At 35.0% G+C, this 16,369-nt stretch overlaps 1 protein-coding gene, 1 long non-coding RNA gene and 1 pseudogene across 4 annotated transcripts; 2 read left to right on the top strand and 1 right to left on the bottom strand.

The window, feature by feature from the left end:
- Positions 1–1,152: 1,152 nt before the first annotated feature.
- On the top strand, positions 1,153–2,800 carry LOC131180031 (uncharacterized). Its single transcript, XM_058147615.1, has 5 exons — positions 1,153–1,230; positions 1,328–1,504; positions 1,973–2,134; positions 2,248–2,614; positions 2,724–2,800. Exons 1-5 carry the CDS (start codon positions 1,153–1,155, stop codon positions 2,798–2,800), a joined length of 861 nt encoding a protein of 286 aa, XP_058003598.1.
- Positions 2,801–4,518: 1,718 nt separating this feature from the next.
- On the bottom strand, positions 4,519–6,997 carry LOC131179839 (uncharacterized). Of its 3 annotated transcripts, XR_009148730.1 has the most exons (3): positions 6,131–6,849; positions 5,248–5,385; positions 4,519–4,978 (listed from the first exon to the last, which is right to left on the bottom strand). It is a non-coding gene; the product is annotated as an uncharacterized LOC131179839 (long non-coding RNA). The 3 variants fall into 3 exon arrangements; XR_009148729.1 differs by lacking the exon at positions 5,248–5,385 and having other exon boundaries at positions 6,131–6,997; XR_009148728.1 differs by lacking the exon at positions 5,248–5,385 and having other exon boundaries at positions 4,519–4,944; positions 6,131–6,997.
- Positions 6,998–9,424: 2,427 nt separating this feature from the next.
- LOC131179838 (leucine-rich repeat receptor protein kinase HPCA1-like) lies at positions 9,425–15,170 on the top strand (annotated as a pseudogene).
- Positions 15,171–16,369: the final 1,199 nt, after the last annotated feature.

Genomic DNA, 16,369 nt, shown 5'->3' with positions numbered 1-16,369 from the left:
TTTTACAATTTCTTAAATTATGAATTCAAAGATTCACAAGTAAAATAAGTGAGAATTATAAATTTAAAATGATCTATTGAAAACTCAACATAAATATTATATTTTAAATCTATAATAAATTAAATTTAGACAAAAAATTTTCATGTTCTGAATCCATAATGTATTGATTAAGCCTGATCTCAAAGTACTCAGCATATAATCAAGTGAAGTATCACACTCTCGCGCATACCGCGATCTGCTGCATACCGCTTTCCATATAACAATGGTCCAGTTAACAACTGGGCTGGTGCAGCAGCAACCAAAATGCAAGAAACAAATAAAAAAATGCAGGTAATTTAGTGGGCTACAAGTACCAAGGCTTCCTACTTCCACAAACCGATATGTAATCAAAGGCAAGAGCCTGCAAATTCTATTATGGTAATCTTTTTTTCCTTGTATATTCACTTGCCAGTTCACGGATTCAATAGGCCTAAGCTGGTCCCCTCCCAAGATTTTTCAACCTTGGATGTGAGTATCAATATCATCATCATGATAAAAGAAGTTTAGAGAAAAGATTAGTATTAATTAAGCTATTTATTAATTGTTTAATCTTCTTTGAGTATTTGTTAAGCTTCTAAGATGCTCACCTTTCGAAGATGGTGGAGTTATAATACTCCTGAGAATTTGCAAATTGCTAGTCCCTAACACGTGCATGGTTTCCACTTGTAGAATGTGCGTAAGTTTGCATAAGCATGCTGCATGCAGTAGCTATAGCTATAGCTATAAATTGCCTATGGCATTCTACTTTACGGAACAACATCCCATTATAGTTTTTCCTCTTTTCAATCAGTTTGGATTATATATATCCTGCTCATATTATTCTTTTACGGCTCCCATGAGCTTTCCTGATTTAGAAACTCTATCAGCTCAATGATTTTTCCCTTACTGTATATGTATTTCGTTGTTTTTATTTTCTTGCCATCTTATCGTTCTTGATTTTTCCCTTAGAAAAAGATATCCAAATGTGTATTGTTTTTATTTTGGTAGATACGTGCATGGTTTCTGCAGAAACTCGTCTGTTTTGGAATTAAGTAGAGTTTTAAGTTCCATAACTTTCCTTCGTAGATAACTTTGTTTCTTGCAAGTTAGAAGTTGAATCTTGCATGCATTCATATGGAGGAACTTCCAGGAGGAGTACTGACCCAAGGAAGAGTCTCCTTCAAAACTCAGCAGCAATTACAAACTAATAAGGTGAGTCTTAATTAACATATAAAAGTGATTTCTACTAAACTGTCTAATCTTTTTTTCTTTCTGCAGAATTTATTTTCTGATCATTAAAATTTATTAGAATGCGAAGCTTTTTGAGCAGAGGTGTTGGAACAGGGCAAATGATGAAATAATGGCAACAAGAACTAAACATTACCATTATGAGTCTTTGAATATCCCTCTGCACGCCATGGAGTTTCTATGTCGATCATGGAGCCCAACTGCCTCTGGCTTCCTACAGACATTGTCATCATCCAATGTGAGAAATCTAGTTACTTTTGCTTCCTGTCAACCATGCAAAGGCATATGTCTATGTTCGAATCATTTGCATGTGAGATTAGCATTCTTTACCATGATATAAAAATGTTACAAAAAATAATAAAAAATCATATTAAGATGTTAATAAAAGTATATATTTCTTTTGGTTTTTTAATTCAACCCATAACCCTAATTATTTTCAGGTGTACTTGTCATGTTATTTAATGCAATATAGGAAACTATAACTAACCAACTTAAACAGTTGTGATTTCTCTAATTGGTTTGTGTTATAATGTATTTTCTGTTCTTTTGTGGGATTTTTTTGACCACGTCTTGCCCGTGAATGTAAATTTTACCGTCAAATTACATAAATCTAGCATTTGTTTTCTTTCTTTTCTCTATACTTTATTTGTGTGTGCCTTGAATTTCTGTGCTAGTCATAACAGTTTGAAAATATGTGTTCTGATAGAAACAGATATTGGATATTGATGATCACAAGCAAAGACAAATAGGGGAGCATGAAGAGAAGGTAGATCATAACAGTGATGTTTTAGGGGAGCAGGAAGGAATAATATTCCAAGTAGATGATGGAAAAAAACATGCAGCTCAAAGCAACAAAAAACTGATATGGGTATATTGATCACTCACTTTCTACTCATCTTCTCTGTCTCATCTCCAACAGAAGCTCAACACATTGTTTTTATCTAATTACTGTACTTTGTTTTTTGCTAAACGAAATTAAAGCGCATTAAGGGTTGGCTAAGAGAAAATTCATTGACTGGTATATTGAGGTGGAAAAGAGAGAAGAAGAAGGAAGAAGTTCGACTCCTCACTGCCAAAATACATGCTGCACTTTCTGTGGCACGGCTGGCTGCAGCAATTGCTGGCTTTGCAGCCACCAACAGCATGGAAATAGAAAAGAATATGGACAATGAAACTGTGAAAATAAGTAATGGGGTTGCCTGTGCCTCTGCATTGCTAGCCAGTGCTTGTGCCGAAGCTGCAGAATCAGTAGGTGCACATAGAGCAGATGTTGCCTCTGCTGTCAACTCTGGCCTGACCATTCAAACCCCTGCTGACATTATTACTCTTACTGCTGCTGCTGCAACAGGTAATGTTTATGAATCATATGTTGCACTGATATTCTTCTACCGTGAAAGAAGAAAGAAGAAAATCCAAACGTCTGAATCATATATGCTTTATGCGTTGCCAGGTTTAAGGGGAGCTGCAACCCTCGAATCAAGAGCAACTTCCATCCTGCAATTCCCAGACAGGAACAAAGAGCCAGTTAAATTAGCTGCTAAATTATCAATAATCACCCCTTCTGGTAGAACAGCTTTTAGAATTCTGAGCTTTTCTTTTCTCAATTTCTGTGCATTATTCCGTTTATGTGACTCACTATCTCATGTTTATTTGCAGAACAAAAGTACTTAGGTTGGTTTCCATCCATTTGAAGCATAGACAATTGATGCTGTGCCTTGAAAAGAAGTACATGGGAGTCTTAACCACTTCCGAGGAGTGTAAGACCTAATCTGCTTCCTACATTTGTAACTTATTTTTTATGATGCTGATACTAGCTTTCAACCTTTTTCAGATACAATTCTGCAAGTGATAAGAGAAAAGAAAGTTCAAGGCTACTACTTGCTTGGCATAAAATGTAATGGTGGAGACATCAAGCTGCTGTTTGAAGACAAAAAACAATTACTTGTGTGGATTTCCAGCATTTCTAGTTTCTTACAGATGCACAACTCTTACCATGTAAAATGAGGTTTAAGCATTTGAAATCTACCAGCTTCTCCTGTAGTTAAAATTCAGACTTGACATCATGCTAGACTTGCAGGGAGTGAGTGATTATTAATAAGCAAGCTTAACTAGACAATTGAATTACCTGCCTTTGCAATGAAAACTGCAATTTCTGTTCACAAGAGTAAAAAGAGTAATTTCCTGAGTTTCATGGCACTGCCACTGAGAAGCAGGCTAGTGAAATACAAGGACTGAGTATTGATAAAATAGCAGGGAGACTACTTAATCCTCCATCAAGTCTTACGCAATGGATTCCTCATAATGAAAGCAACAGCTAGCGATTATCTGTATAGCATCACATTCTCTGATGCTTGCTGTCATATGATACTGCATGGATAACTCGGTTTAGTAGTTCACATCCCCGGCAAAGTAACAAACTTACTTAAACTTTTAAAAATTTTTTAATGTGTATTATTTATTTATTTTATAAATAATATGATTAATTTATTATTATTATATATAAATATTTTTTAAATAATTATTCAATTTTATTTATGAAAAGTTATGGTATAATTTTGATTATAAAAAATTATTATTATTTTTTATAAAAAAAAATTATTATAAATGAAAACAGTAAAAAAAATAACTTAAAACTAATTTTTAAATCTTAAATAAAATTTGAAAAATAAAAACATGTGAATATGAAACTCTATTTTTCAATCTCCTTAGAACACTTTTTTCAAAAAATCACTAGTCAACATGATCGCAGCTTTTGAGGTTTTTATTGCCAAAAAATAATGATAGAAACTTTTTTTTAGGAAAAAGAAGAAAGAAAGAAAGAAACATGGGCACTGAAAGGACAAGCAACTCCCTGCTTGATCGGTGATTGTTGACATGGTTCCCATTTAGTCAAAGATTCAATAACAAGAATGCCTGTAGAAGTAAGTTTATGTCTGCTAATCACTGTTGATCGATTACATTTAGTCAACCAGGAAGTCCTTCAATTTACACCAATTTCTATTCTCAGGACCCACTTAAAATAAAATTATTATTTCCTTTTTCTTTACTTGATACTTTGCTTGTTTCTTTGCCAACATTTACTAAACAGATTGCAAATTAAACTCAACTGTCATCCAATTAGATTTTTTTTCTTTTTAATGTCATATAGATAGACACTAACATATAAAGCATGTCCTTAATTTACTCCCTCATAACACAGCATCTATTGATCACAAAAGATTTTTCCTAGCTCATTGGCCACACCATTGCACAGTAAGGAAAAGTTATTCTGCCATGATTTATGAACAAAGGGTATTGTACATTTTTCAAGTCTGGTAATTTAGTTTCTAAACTGGGTGTACGAAAGTATACAAATGGAAATAATTCAACTATCCTAGAGGAGGACCCAGAAGATGAGAAAGCTATCTACGAATGACAAAGCTTGAGGTCTAAACATCTAGTGCATAGACTAAACACTATTTTTTCCAAAGACCAGAGTCTGCGTAAAGTGAACCACTACCATCCATCAAGCATATCTCGTCATTTGTACTCAAACTCAACACTGATCAGTTTTTACCTCTACCATCACCTCTTGCAAAAAGTCTCTTCTGGCCGCCACACAATGTTACCACAAGTAGCACAATGAATTATTTGGTTTTTTTAACCAACAAACTGCCTCTTACATGCTGGGCAAGCCCCCTGCCAAATTTTGATATAAAAGGCCAGCGAACCACTGTAGTTATTTATTGTCAATAAGAAACTGATAGAAGTTGATGCAAAAGCAGCTCAACAGAACACAAGCACATATGGGTTGATTCTATCTCTATCTTGACTCAAATTAAAGCTCTATAGTCTGGCCATCTTGTGTAGCCTACTTAAGGCACCTTATTCTTGTAACAAAAATAGAAAAACCAAACAATTTCAGCTTAAACTTGCCTAGGGACACATTTGAAAACCAACAAAAAAGCTCATCTAATTCTGACAGCGATGATGATGTTATACCTTAAGGACAAGATTATTTGTTGCTGTCCTAATGAGAAGAGGTGCAGCAAATGGCAGAATCTATGTAGCAAATATCAAGAAGCCAAACAGCCACCCGGGTCCCGGATAATACCCAGAGGAAGAAAAATAGCAAATAGTCTACAAGGACAGTATTTAAAAAAAATAATAATAAAAACATATAATTGAAACTGCATGACATGAACTTAAAGATGCCATCTAAAACCAGAAAACTACCACAAAAGGACAGAAGAAAACTCCCATAAACAGACATGAGAAAATCAATATGAACTCTGGCTATTAAAGCTATTCATTTACTAACTTCATCAATGAAAACATTTTGTTTTATATTCTCTCAAAGACGCTAAACAAAAACTGTATTCATAAAGAAAAGTGGCTAAAGAATGAAGTTTGAAACAACTATCATTTTACATTATAAGATGCCCTGTGCCCCCCCATGAAAGGAAGATAATTTTCTTGAATCTTAGCACGCCAATATCAATTGAAGACGTGGAATTTCAGTCATGTGGCTATCTAAAACTTTTCAATTTATCCATAATATTATACAACAGGTATGCACAGTGTCCACTTTGAAACAAACTTTTTATATCAAACGCATATAACAGAAGCTACCCAACTACTCATATCTATATTCATAATATTCCCACTTTGAATTGCACACAAACTAGTAAAACTCCTTTAACAGTACCACATAACCGTGAAAAAGTTGCCAAGGTTGTTTGCTAACATATTGTTTATCCAAAAGCCCAGAAAGCTATTCAAATGATTCAGAAATGAGAGTACATCATGGTTGAGAGATACTAATATCCACCAAGAGAAAAATTTTCTTCCACAAGTACTATAGGTATAAAGAGATTATACTCACAGCAAAACTCCTTCCTAATGGGGTATCCAGAAAATCATTAAGCTGCCTCCTGTACAGCAAGAATAACAACAATGATGGTAAGATAAGCAACACCAATAAACCGAATTCAAGCAAACGGTATTAACTCTGTTTTTGCTGTCATTTGGAGGAGGAGATAGTTTCCAATAAATTGGTAACACCTAGAGGCTGAGAAACAAACAATAATAATCCACCAGGAATGAGTTTGACACGGATATTGGATGAAAATGAACTTCCTTTCCCAACAAATTTGGACAATTTAGGGAATTAATGTTGAAACCAGAAGCATATAACAGAAAGGACAAACCCTAGGCCAATTTCTAACAAAATCTATGGAAAATGTGCGCCACTGAACACCAATCTCCAGCTCTCTATCAATCTCAAGAGCGAGGTCAGCGGCAGATTGGGCTACAGAAGTAAGGAGGCGGGACACGGAGTATCAGCGTTCAATACTCGGTGGTCTTCTTGGCCTCAAATATCAACTGTTCACTTCAAAGCCGTCGTTAGCGTTGCACCACGCATCCCTAGCGAAACTGTCAAAGTCGCCGCGCCGGAAGGCACCCACAGTGATTGCGTGGCGAAAGGGGATTGGGCGCCTGTGCAGGCGCATGTGGAGCAGTGGCTGCCGCCATGGCAGAGTTGTGGGTAATGACCACCGGGAAAGTTGGAGAGGACAACTGAGATAATGCCAAATGCCCAACTTGATTAATGGGCCAATTATATTCGACCCGGTTTGTGGTTATGGTAACCGGTTCCAACCCGCTCTCTGAGCAACAGTATGGACTATACTTGGACCGGGCCTGGGTCAGACTTCAGCTTGGCTCATCATTCCTAAGCTTCATCTTACACATCATCGAACGGTCGAAATCTCTGACTCTTGGGCCAAGTTGGCAAGCACCAGTCAGAATCCATGAAATTTCTTAGAAAATGATCACAGTAAAAAACAAATAGTTGATTCTTCGATCTCTTTCGAGTCATGAGTCCATAAAGTTCTTATTGTAGGGAAGCCTTGCTCCAATTCTCCTCTCTAAATCCACAATTATTAAATTTTTTCTTTTTTAGCTCATTTAATTTTGATAAAAATTTAAATTTGAAATCAGGCTATCATTGTTTAATTTTGGATCAAAATCAAAACTGAACTAACATTGAGTTTTAGAACTAGGGGATTAAAAATAAATGAAGCCAAAAATTTCTAGTTCTAATTTCGATTTTGATTCTAATACGATTAAATTTTTTTTTGTTTTGGTTAAAAATAAGACTAAACAATTTTGTTTTGATTATACTTAATTTTAGTCAATTTGAATTTTGATCTAATTTTAATTTTAAATTAAATTGATCCGATTCTGAATCAGACCATCACCACCCATAGTAATTAGTTATTGAGACAACTCTTGAGAGTGTGAAGATAATTAAGTCAAGGAGAAGCAATTCAGCAATTGTGCGTTGCTTATATAGACATCATACAAGGTGAAGTTAGCCCATCCTTGTCACACTTTATTTCCAAGTGTTTCTGCTTCTCGCATTTGTTGGCATTGTTCTGTTTCTTGGTGAAGCCTCTACTACCAATCTTCCTATGACATTGTTCTCTTGCTTTCACAATCATTGCTGGGTATGATATGATTTTCTGACAAAGACTTCTAGTGTACCCCTAGGGTTTGAGTTACATTGTAATTTGATGAATTAATCAATAACCAACTAGTTATAATGGGACCCTCTTATCTCATTTTGTTTCCCTTTTCCTCCTCTCCTCTCTTTTTTTTTTCTTTTCTCTTTTTTTTTATCTCTTTATTTTGGCAGTCACCGGTGAATTTTCATAAATGGTTACTCCTAGATCAATTTCCTTTTTCTTTTTATTGTTTTTTTGTTAGTTTTTTTTAAGAATCTCTTAGATTTGTATCCGTTTAGAACAAATTTGAATTTTTCTTTTTAAATTTGTATCTTTAAGAAAAGATTGGGATTTTATTTTTTTAATATTTAAATGAGTTATTTGGCAATTTGAAATATAACATACATCATTGATTTATTTTTATTGGAGACTCAGGTATGGGTATTGTTGTTCTATCAATGGAGTGGCCTGATCCCCTGTTAATGGTTGATGGTTTCATATTTTCTATTGGCCATAGAAGTAACAAATTCCCAAAAAAATAGTATTATATAAGTTTTTTTTTATGGTCAAAAATAAAAAAAATCAATTATTACAAAAAAAATTATTTTACTCTATCCTAATTATCTTTGAATAAAATATTTTAATTATCTATATTTATATTTTTTTTTTCTTATGAGAATATGATGTTATACTTATTTTATTATTTTTATTAATAAAATACTAAATTTTCTCTAAAAAAACAAGTTATAATGGGATATAATATGATTAGTAAAATAATAACTCAATGCACGAAATAATATATATATGAGCTCGAATTTGTAATTTTATAGTTTTTGAAATGACTTTAAAACAAGAGAGTTAAAGTTCATTGGTATATTTTTTTTATTATTATTTTTATTAATAACTGGATTTTGATGGGCATTTTAATTTCTATATTAATAAATAAAATTTTTAATTTTTTAATGATAGAATTAATATTTTTTATTTAAACTTCGGCTACTATGGTCAAATAAAAATACAAGACAGTGGATGCGGCAAAAACGAGTAAGAGATGGAAAGAAACAATTCATTTTTTTTTTCTATGGCAATGCTAATTAATGAACATTACAACATAAATCCTATTGTTTTCTTGGTTGGATTAGCCATTCATATTTGTCATGGCCTGCTTCCTCAATTTCAAATTAATATTTTAATTAATTATTTATGTTTCTTTATTTATATTATGAAAATTGATATTCTATACAGCTTTAATAAGCTCATACCAAACATATTAGCATAGTTGAAATTTAAAGCAAAGACAATATTGAAGTGGGTTATGTCTGATTGTATCATAACATGATGGACAACGATGATTATAATGGTAAGTTTGCAAAAAATAAAAATGGGTATACTTAAAATATACTCAATACCTCTTATTGGGCCGTTCATAAAGATGCTTTGTAATTCAGTAACCAAAATTATCAAAGCTTATTGTTGTTGTTGGAGGGGCGGAGGAAACGGTAAACGTACAAATGTTTTTATAATGATTATGAAAGAGACGTGCAAAGTGAAAAACATAAAAGAGAAAAAAACAATGAGAGATTAGATGATAATAATGATGGTGGTGTTAGTGGTGATGGTTAGCTATTAGAGTCGCTTCTAAGACAAGACAAATTGATTGAAAGAAGCTAAAGCAGGTCAGGTCAAGAGTTACATTGTTTTAGCTCAATTCATTAACCTTGTAATCTGCTTCCTCGTTCCTTCTTCACCCACCTAAACTTTCCAGAAAATGTGGCAGGCCGGCACCTCCTGTGCTACTCTTTGACTAAAGGGTCTTTTGGTTTTTCTGTCTGTAGTTGGTGACTGCTTTGCTTGACATTCTGCAGCTAGCCTGCTGCCATGGCTGCAGCCTTCTGGTTGCTCTTCTTTCTGGCTTTCTTTAGTGCAGGATTTCATCTCATCTTTTCCTTTACAGACCCTCATGATGGTAATTGATCTATCTTCTTTGTTTTTGATCATATACAGATTATTGTTTGCATTGTTATTATTGTCATTCTATGAATACATTTTTCCAGGAAAGTTTAATAAATGAACTTCGTTAATAAATTAATATTCTAGTGATTACCAAATTAGTTTTGTGATGGTGTGGTAGGCTGGTAGCTATTGCTTTTTCAGAATTGCAGTAACATGGAGGAGAAAGCTATGATGGTCTTGTGTGTTCTGTGAAAATGGTCATCCAAAATCAAAATCTAATTCTGTTTATACGGGGCATCTTTAGTACTGTTGCACATTCAAAATAGATACCTTATATAAAGCACAAATTTTCTGATATATTGAGAAACAGCATATATGATTATTTTTTCTGGTGATGCAGCTGCAGCTCTCCAGTCCCTGAAAGATGCCTGGCAAAATACTCCACCGAGCTGGGGCAGTGGAGATCCATGTGGAACACCCTGGGAAGGAGTTACATGCAAGGATTCCAGGGTGACTGCACTGTGGGTTTTTCTGAATTCAATTCCTGATCTCATCTATCATAATGAGCTGTTCCTGTTCTTTTTGATGTCATATTAAGCACCTTCACTTTAACCATTCAAGGGTTTTTTTTTCCCCTTCCTCTTTCAGGGGTTTATCAACCATGAGCCTCAAAGGGAAGCTAAGTGGTGATATTGGCGGCCTGACTGAGTTGATATCCTTGTAAGTGCTTTTCTCCTTTTTCCCTGAACTGAAAAAGCAAACAACAGGAGCAAGTTTGAAACTTTCCAAGTTGTCATTGAATTAGATTAGTAAATAATTAAGTAATTTCTTTCTCAAACTCCATGTTGTGAGACTATTTTATAATTTTTATTACAGGGACCTGTCATTTAACCCAGAACTCACAGGATCTCTAACTCCACGTTTAGGAGATCTGCAAAATTTGAACATCCTGTAAGATCCATTGAGTTACAACTTTCTATTGATCTAGTTTTTCACGCACCTGAATTCTTCCATGATTAAAACTGCTGTATTTGCCTTTTCTATCATTTTTCAGAATCCTTGCTGGTTGTGGTTTCACCGGTAATATTCCAGATGTGCTGGGCAATCTTGCTGAGTTATCCTTCTTGTAAGAGTATAGTAAAAAACTATAATGAAAATCAACGGGCTGTTCTTACTTCATTCATTTTATTCAACACTATCCTTCTTCACAGGGCCCTGAACTCAAACAACTTGACCGGCAACATCCCTCCCTCTTTGGGAAAACTCTCCAATGTCTACTGGCTAGACTTGGCAGAAAATCAGTTGACAGGGACCATCCCAATTTCAACACCCACCTCTCCAGGCTTGGACCTCCTTCTAAAGGCGAAGCACTTGTGAGTAAACTTTTCCATCCCCCTTCCAGTATGAAATGAATAAACTGTATTCATAAGCACCATTAAGCAGATGAATATTCTGTGAATAATAGCTAAATATTGCGAAACTTGCAGCCATTTCAACAAGAACCAGCTTTCAGGTCCCATTCCCTCCCAACTTTTCAGCTCTGATATGGTACTAATACATGTGTAAGTTTGACAACCACCCGTAGGTTTTCGTTTCTCTCTCTGCTCTCTCTCTCTCTTTTTGTATGTGTATTTCTTCTAACCTTCTAATTATATGTGATTCTTTAATGACAGATTATTTGATGGAAATCAACTTAATGGAACTATCCCGGATTCGATAGGAGAAGTTCAGACACTCGAGGTTCTGTGAGTGAAATCAGCCTCAGTTTCATCTGTCATTGACTAAACGTTAATTGTCCTCTGCATAGATATATAGCAGGATTCTGACTAATCTGATTTACTGCAGTCGACTTGATAGAAATGCTCTAACAGGAAAAGTCCCAACAAATTTAAACAATCTTACAAGCGTCGTCGAATTGTGAGTACTTGTACACAAATGCATACACATATTTTGAGAAGAAATTGATTTTAGTTGGTTGAAACTTAATAGCGTATAATTAACTTCTCCCTCGCTATTCTATGTTATCCTTCAGGAATTTAGCACGCAATCAGCTGACAGGCCCATTACCAAACTTAACTGGAATGACTAGCCTTAATTATGTGTAAGTAAATTCCATGGAAGTTGCTTTCCGGTTTACTGCTCTTCAACTTATTGTGTTGTCATTTTAAAATAATCCTGATCAATGCATTATCTCCACAGGGACCTTAGCAATAACTCTTTTGTCACACAAGAAGCTCCAGAATGGTTCTCCACCTTACCGTCGTTGACCACGTTGTAAGTCCTCAGTAGGTCAGAAATGAAACATCTGGAAACTTAATAGGATATTGTGTACACTCATTTTGCAATTCTGTGATCAACATGGTGTGCAGGGTTATAGAGCACGGGTCTCTTCAAGGGCCTTTACCATCAAAAATCTTCAGTTACCAGCAGATAGAGCAAGTGTGAGTTTGATTTTGAGTACAGAATACTGATTGACCACACTAAATAAATTTTCAGGGATGTAAAAGAAACCAATTATTTCTTTTAAAACCTTGGCAGGTTATTAAAAAACAATGCATTCAGTGGCCAACTGGACATGGGTGAAAGCCTTGGTCCACAACTTCAGCTTGTTGATCTGCAGAACAATAATATTTCCTCTGTGACACTAACTGCTCAGTACACAAGTACACTAATGTGAGAATGTTCATGGATCTAAAATTTGCGTTAAATTGTATTGTCTGTGTCTTCCATTTACCATGCTCCATTCTCCTGTATTCAGACTTGTAGGAAATCCTGTATGCTCTGCTCTCTCAAATACTAATTACTGTCAACTCCAGCAGCCGACTTCTAAGGCTTACTCCACTAGCGTGACTAAATGTGGAAATCCACAATGTCCTTATGGGCAGAAGCTCAGCCCTCAGAGATGTGAATGTGCATATCCTTATGAAGGGACATTGTACTTCCGAGCACCCTCCTTCAAGGACTCATCCGATGTGAATAGGTTTCAAGAGCTAGAGATGAGCCTCTGGGTAAAATTGGGCCTGACGCCTGGTTCAGTTTTTATTCAGGACCCCTTTTTCAATGTTGATGACTATCTTCAGGTGCAGCTTGCACTATTTCCCCCTACTGGAAAATATTTTAATAGGACAGAAATTATCAGGATAGGGTTTGACTTGAGTAATCAAACCTACAAGCCTCCCAAAGATTTTGGACCCTATCTTTTTATTGCATCACCTTACCCCTTTCCAGGTAACTTGTATGTCTATTCTTTAGTTATGAATGTAGTTTATATGCTAACATTTAGAATGATACATTGATAAGAACAACACAAACATGTTTCAGATGGAGATAAAGGAACTTCTCTCAACTCTAGTGCAGTTGCCGGGATAGTAACTGGCTGTTCCCTTTTAGTTCTAGGCCTTTTCGGAGTAGGGATATATGCAATTCGGCAAAAGAAACGTGCAGAAAAGGCTCTTGGATTAAGCAGACCATTTGGTAAGTACTACATGAGATTTTTAATCTTGCTTTCACTAAAGTAGGCACCAGTATACTTGCCAAAGGCATCATCAGAAATATTTTGGTTAATATATCATGGATTCCAGCATCTTGGGCTCCAAGTGGAAAAGACAGTGGAGGCGCACCACAATTGAAGGGAGCAAGATGGTTCTCTTACGATGAACTTAAGAAGTGCACTAACAACTTCTCTGAAAGTAATGAGATAGGTTCTGGAGGCTATGGAAAGGTAAATCTTCAAGATTTTGGTTATGATTCATGAAAATTTTCTCCAAGTTACTGCTGAGTCACCTTTTACACTTCCTCTCCAGGTTTATAGAGGAATGCTTTCTGAAGGACAAGTAGTGGCAATCAAAAGAGCTCAGCAAGGATCAATGCAAGGTGGGCTAGAGTTCAAGACTGAGATTGAATTGCTGTCGAGAGTACATCACAAGAATCTTGTTGGCCTTGTTGGTTTTGCTTTGAACAAGGAGAACAGATGCTGGTGTACGAATTTATGGCCAATGGAACACTCAGGGAAAGCCTGTCAGGTACGTCCACTTCTGTTCAACTACGTGCCTCCATATTGAGAACACTGCCCTATATTCCAAGTATTTTAGCACTTCACAGACAATGAAGGGATAACCAATTATTGTTGAAATGTCATGTAGAAAAGTAAAAAACTAATTGGTATTTTTATCTCCAGGACAGTTCCTTTCGCAATCACACATGGTCATACCATTTCTATATCTAAATCATCTGTATAAAACACATTACAGGGAGATCTGGCATTCATCTTGATTGGAAGAGGAGACTTCGCATTGCTCTTGGCTCAGCTAGAGGGCTAACTTACCTACATGAGCTTGCTGATCCTCCTATAATCCACAGAGATGTCAAGTCTACCAACATTCTGCTGGATGAAAATTTAACTGCAAAGGTTGCAGATTTTGGCCTGTCAAAGCTGGTATCAGACAGCACAAAAGGGCATGTTTCAACTCAAGTTAAGGGCACCCTGGTGAGTAATTGCAAAATCTCCAAATATAGCCTCTAGATGTTTACGTTGAGCAACAGTTTCAAAAATACAATACTTTATATCATTTTATTTTGTAATTTTTGTATGTAAAATTTTTGTTGATTTGCAGGGCTATTTGGATCCTGAATATTACATGACTCAACAATTAACAGAAAAGAGTGATGTCTATAGCTTTGGTGTGGTAATGCTTGAGCTGGTAACTGCCAAGCAACCAATTGAGAAAGGAAAGTACATTGTTCGCGAAGTACGAATGGCAATGGACAAAAATGATGAAGAACACTATGGGTTGAAGGAAATAATGGATCCAGCCATTAGAAACTCTACAAATCTTGTTGGGTTTGGAAGGATCGTGGATTTGGCTATGCAATGTGTGGAAGAATCAGCTGCAGAACGTCCAACAATGAGTGAAGTGGTGAAGGAAGTAGAGACTATATTACAAAATGATGGAATGAACACAAACTCAACCTCAGCTTCCTCATCTGCGACTGACTTTGGAGCTTCAAGAGGTGCTCCAAGACACCCTTACAATGATGTGCCTAAGAAGGATGTTAATGACTTACATGCTTTTGATTACAGTGGAGGTTACTCACTTCCAGCAAAAGTAGAGCCCAAGTAACACATATGCTTTCCATTGGATTCCCCCACACCCACCCCTTCTTTTTTCTCTCTTCTTTCTATACATATATATATACATGTGCTAAGATAAAAACTATTTGCCATTGTTGTCAGGTCTTTTTCATTAGAAAGTTTTTTGTCAGGTTTTCTAATTAAAAATTGTTTTGATCAATGGTATTATTATGTCAATTAGGTTCAATTGTTATGCTATTTCACAGCTTTTAGGATTTATTTGATACCAATATTTTCTTTTTTCTTTGATTTTTTTTTAGTTAAAGTAGTGAGTGTGAGATTTGTATTGTAATTACAATTCTGAATATGAGAAAGGAACTCTAATGGGAATATGTTGGAGAGGTTTATGATTACCATTTTATAAAAACTAAATTCAGACTTCATAACTTGCCATTTTTCTTTTCTTTCTCCTTCTTTTGATTAACATTCCAAGTCTCGTGCAAGGGAGTATTTTCATAGCATCTGCAGTTTGGTGAGTGCCAAGTTTAATATTCTGCAGCTAGCCTGCTGCCATGACTGCAGACTCCCAGTTGCTTTTCTTTCTTTCTGGCTTTCTTTAGTTCAGGAATTCATCTCATGTTTTCCTTTACAGACCATGAAGATGATAATTGATCTATCGTCTTCGTTTTGGTCAAACACAGATTCTTGTTTGAACTAGGAATTTACAAGCATCGAAATCGCATTGTCATTGTATGACTGCAATTTTCCTGGAAGGTTTAACAGATGAACTTTACCGATGAATAACACTGTTGTAGTTCATAGACATTGAAGGATAAATGACTTATTTCTAAAATGTATGTAGAAGAGTAAAAAAGAAGGGGGTTCTAATCTCTAGAACGTTCCTTTTAGGGGAGGGCAGTTTTCGGTTTAAACCGAAAAACTGAACCGAACCGATTAATTTGGTTCAATCGGTTCGGTTTTAAAATTTAATTGGTTCTGTTCGGTTTATAATTTTGATAATTTCGGTTAATCGGTTCGGTTCGGTTATTTTCATAAAAAAAATAAAAAAAACGAACCAAACCGAAATTATTAATATATATAGGAAATAAAAAAATCGAATCAAATTGAATCGAACCAAATCAAACCAAACCAAAATAAAAAAAACCGAACCGAACCTTAAGATTTTTGAGTTTTGATTTCTAATTTTTTTTTTTTTTATGTTTTTATTATTTAGATTTAATGTTAAAAATATAAAATTTTATAAATTTTGATTTATCGTTTCGATTCGGTTCGGTTTTCTCTTATCAATCGATTCGGTTCGATTTTTAAAATTTTTTATTTTCGATTTTCGATTTTATTGGTTCTGTTCGGTTCAAAACCAAACCGACCGTTTGCACACCCTAGTTCCTTTAGTAATGATAATACCATTTTCTTTTCTTTTAAAAAATTTCGTAATTCATTAATAAATATCATAATGTAAATATAGTGAAAAAATAAATAAATATAAACAATTAAAAATTGTTGTCCAGAATTATCTTTCAGGTAATATCACTTTTATTTTTAACAGGAAATTATTTGTGTAAAGAGATTT

The sequence above is a fragment of the Hevea brasiliensis genome, chromosome 5 (genome assembly GCF_030052815.1).
Source record: "Hevea brasiliensis isolate MT/VB/25A 57/8 chromosome 5, ASM3005281v1, whole genome shotgun sequence".
Lineage (NCBI taxonomy): Eukaryota > Viridiplantae > Streptophyta > Magnoliopsida > Malpighiales > Euphorbiaceae > Hevea > Hevea brasiliensis.
Note: the sequence above shows the minus strand (reverse complement) of the source record. Positions and strands in the feature narration are given on the sequence as shown.

What these genes read in the sequence shown, in the direction of transcription:
- LOC131180031 (XM_058147615.1), top strand. Translation starts at nt 1,153, where the DNA reads ATGGAGGAACTTCCAGGAGGAGTACTGACCCAAGGAAGAGTCTCCTTC. An exon ending in AGCAATTACAAACTAATAAG is followed by an intron (nt 1,231 to 1,327) that starts GTGAGTCTTAAT and finishes AAAATTTATTAG; the next exon opens with AATGCGAAGCTTTTTGAGCA. An exon ending in GCAACAAAAAACTGATATGG is followed by an intron (nt 2,135 to 2,247) that starts GTATATTGATCA and finishes ACGAAATTAAAG; the next exon opens with CGCATTAAGGGTTGGCTAAG.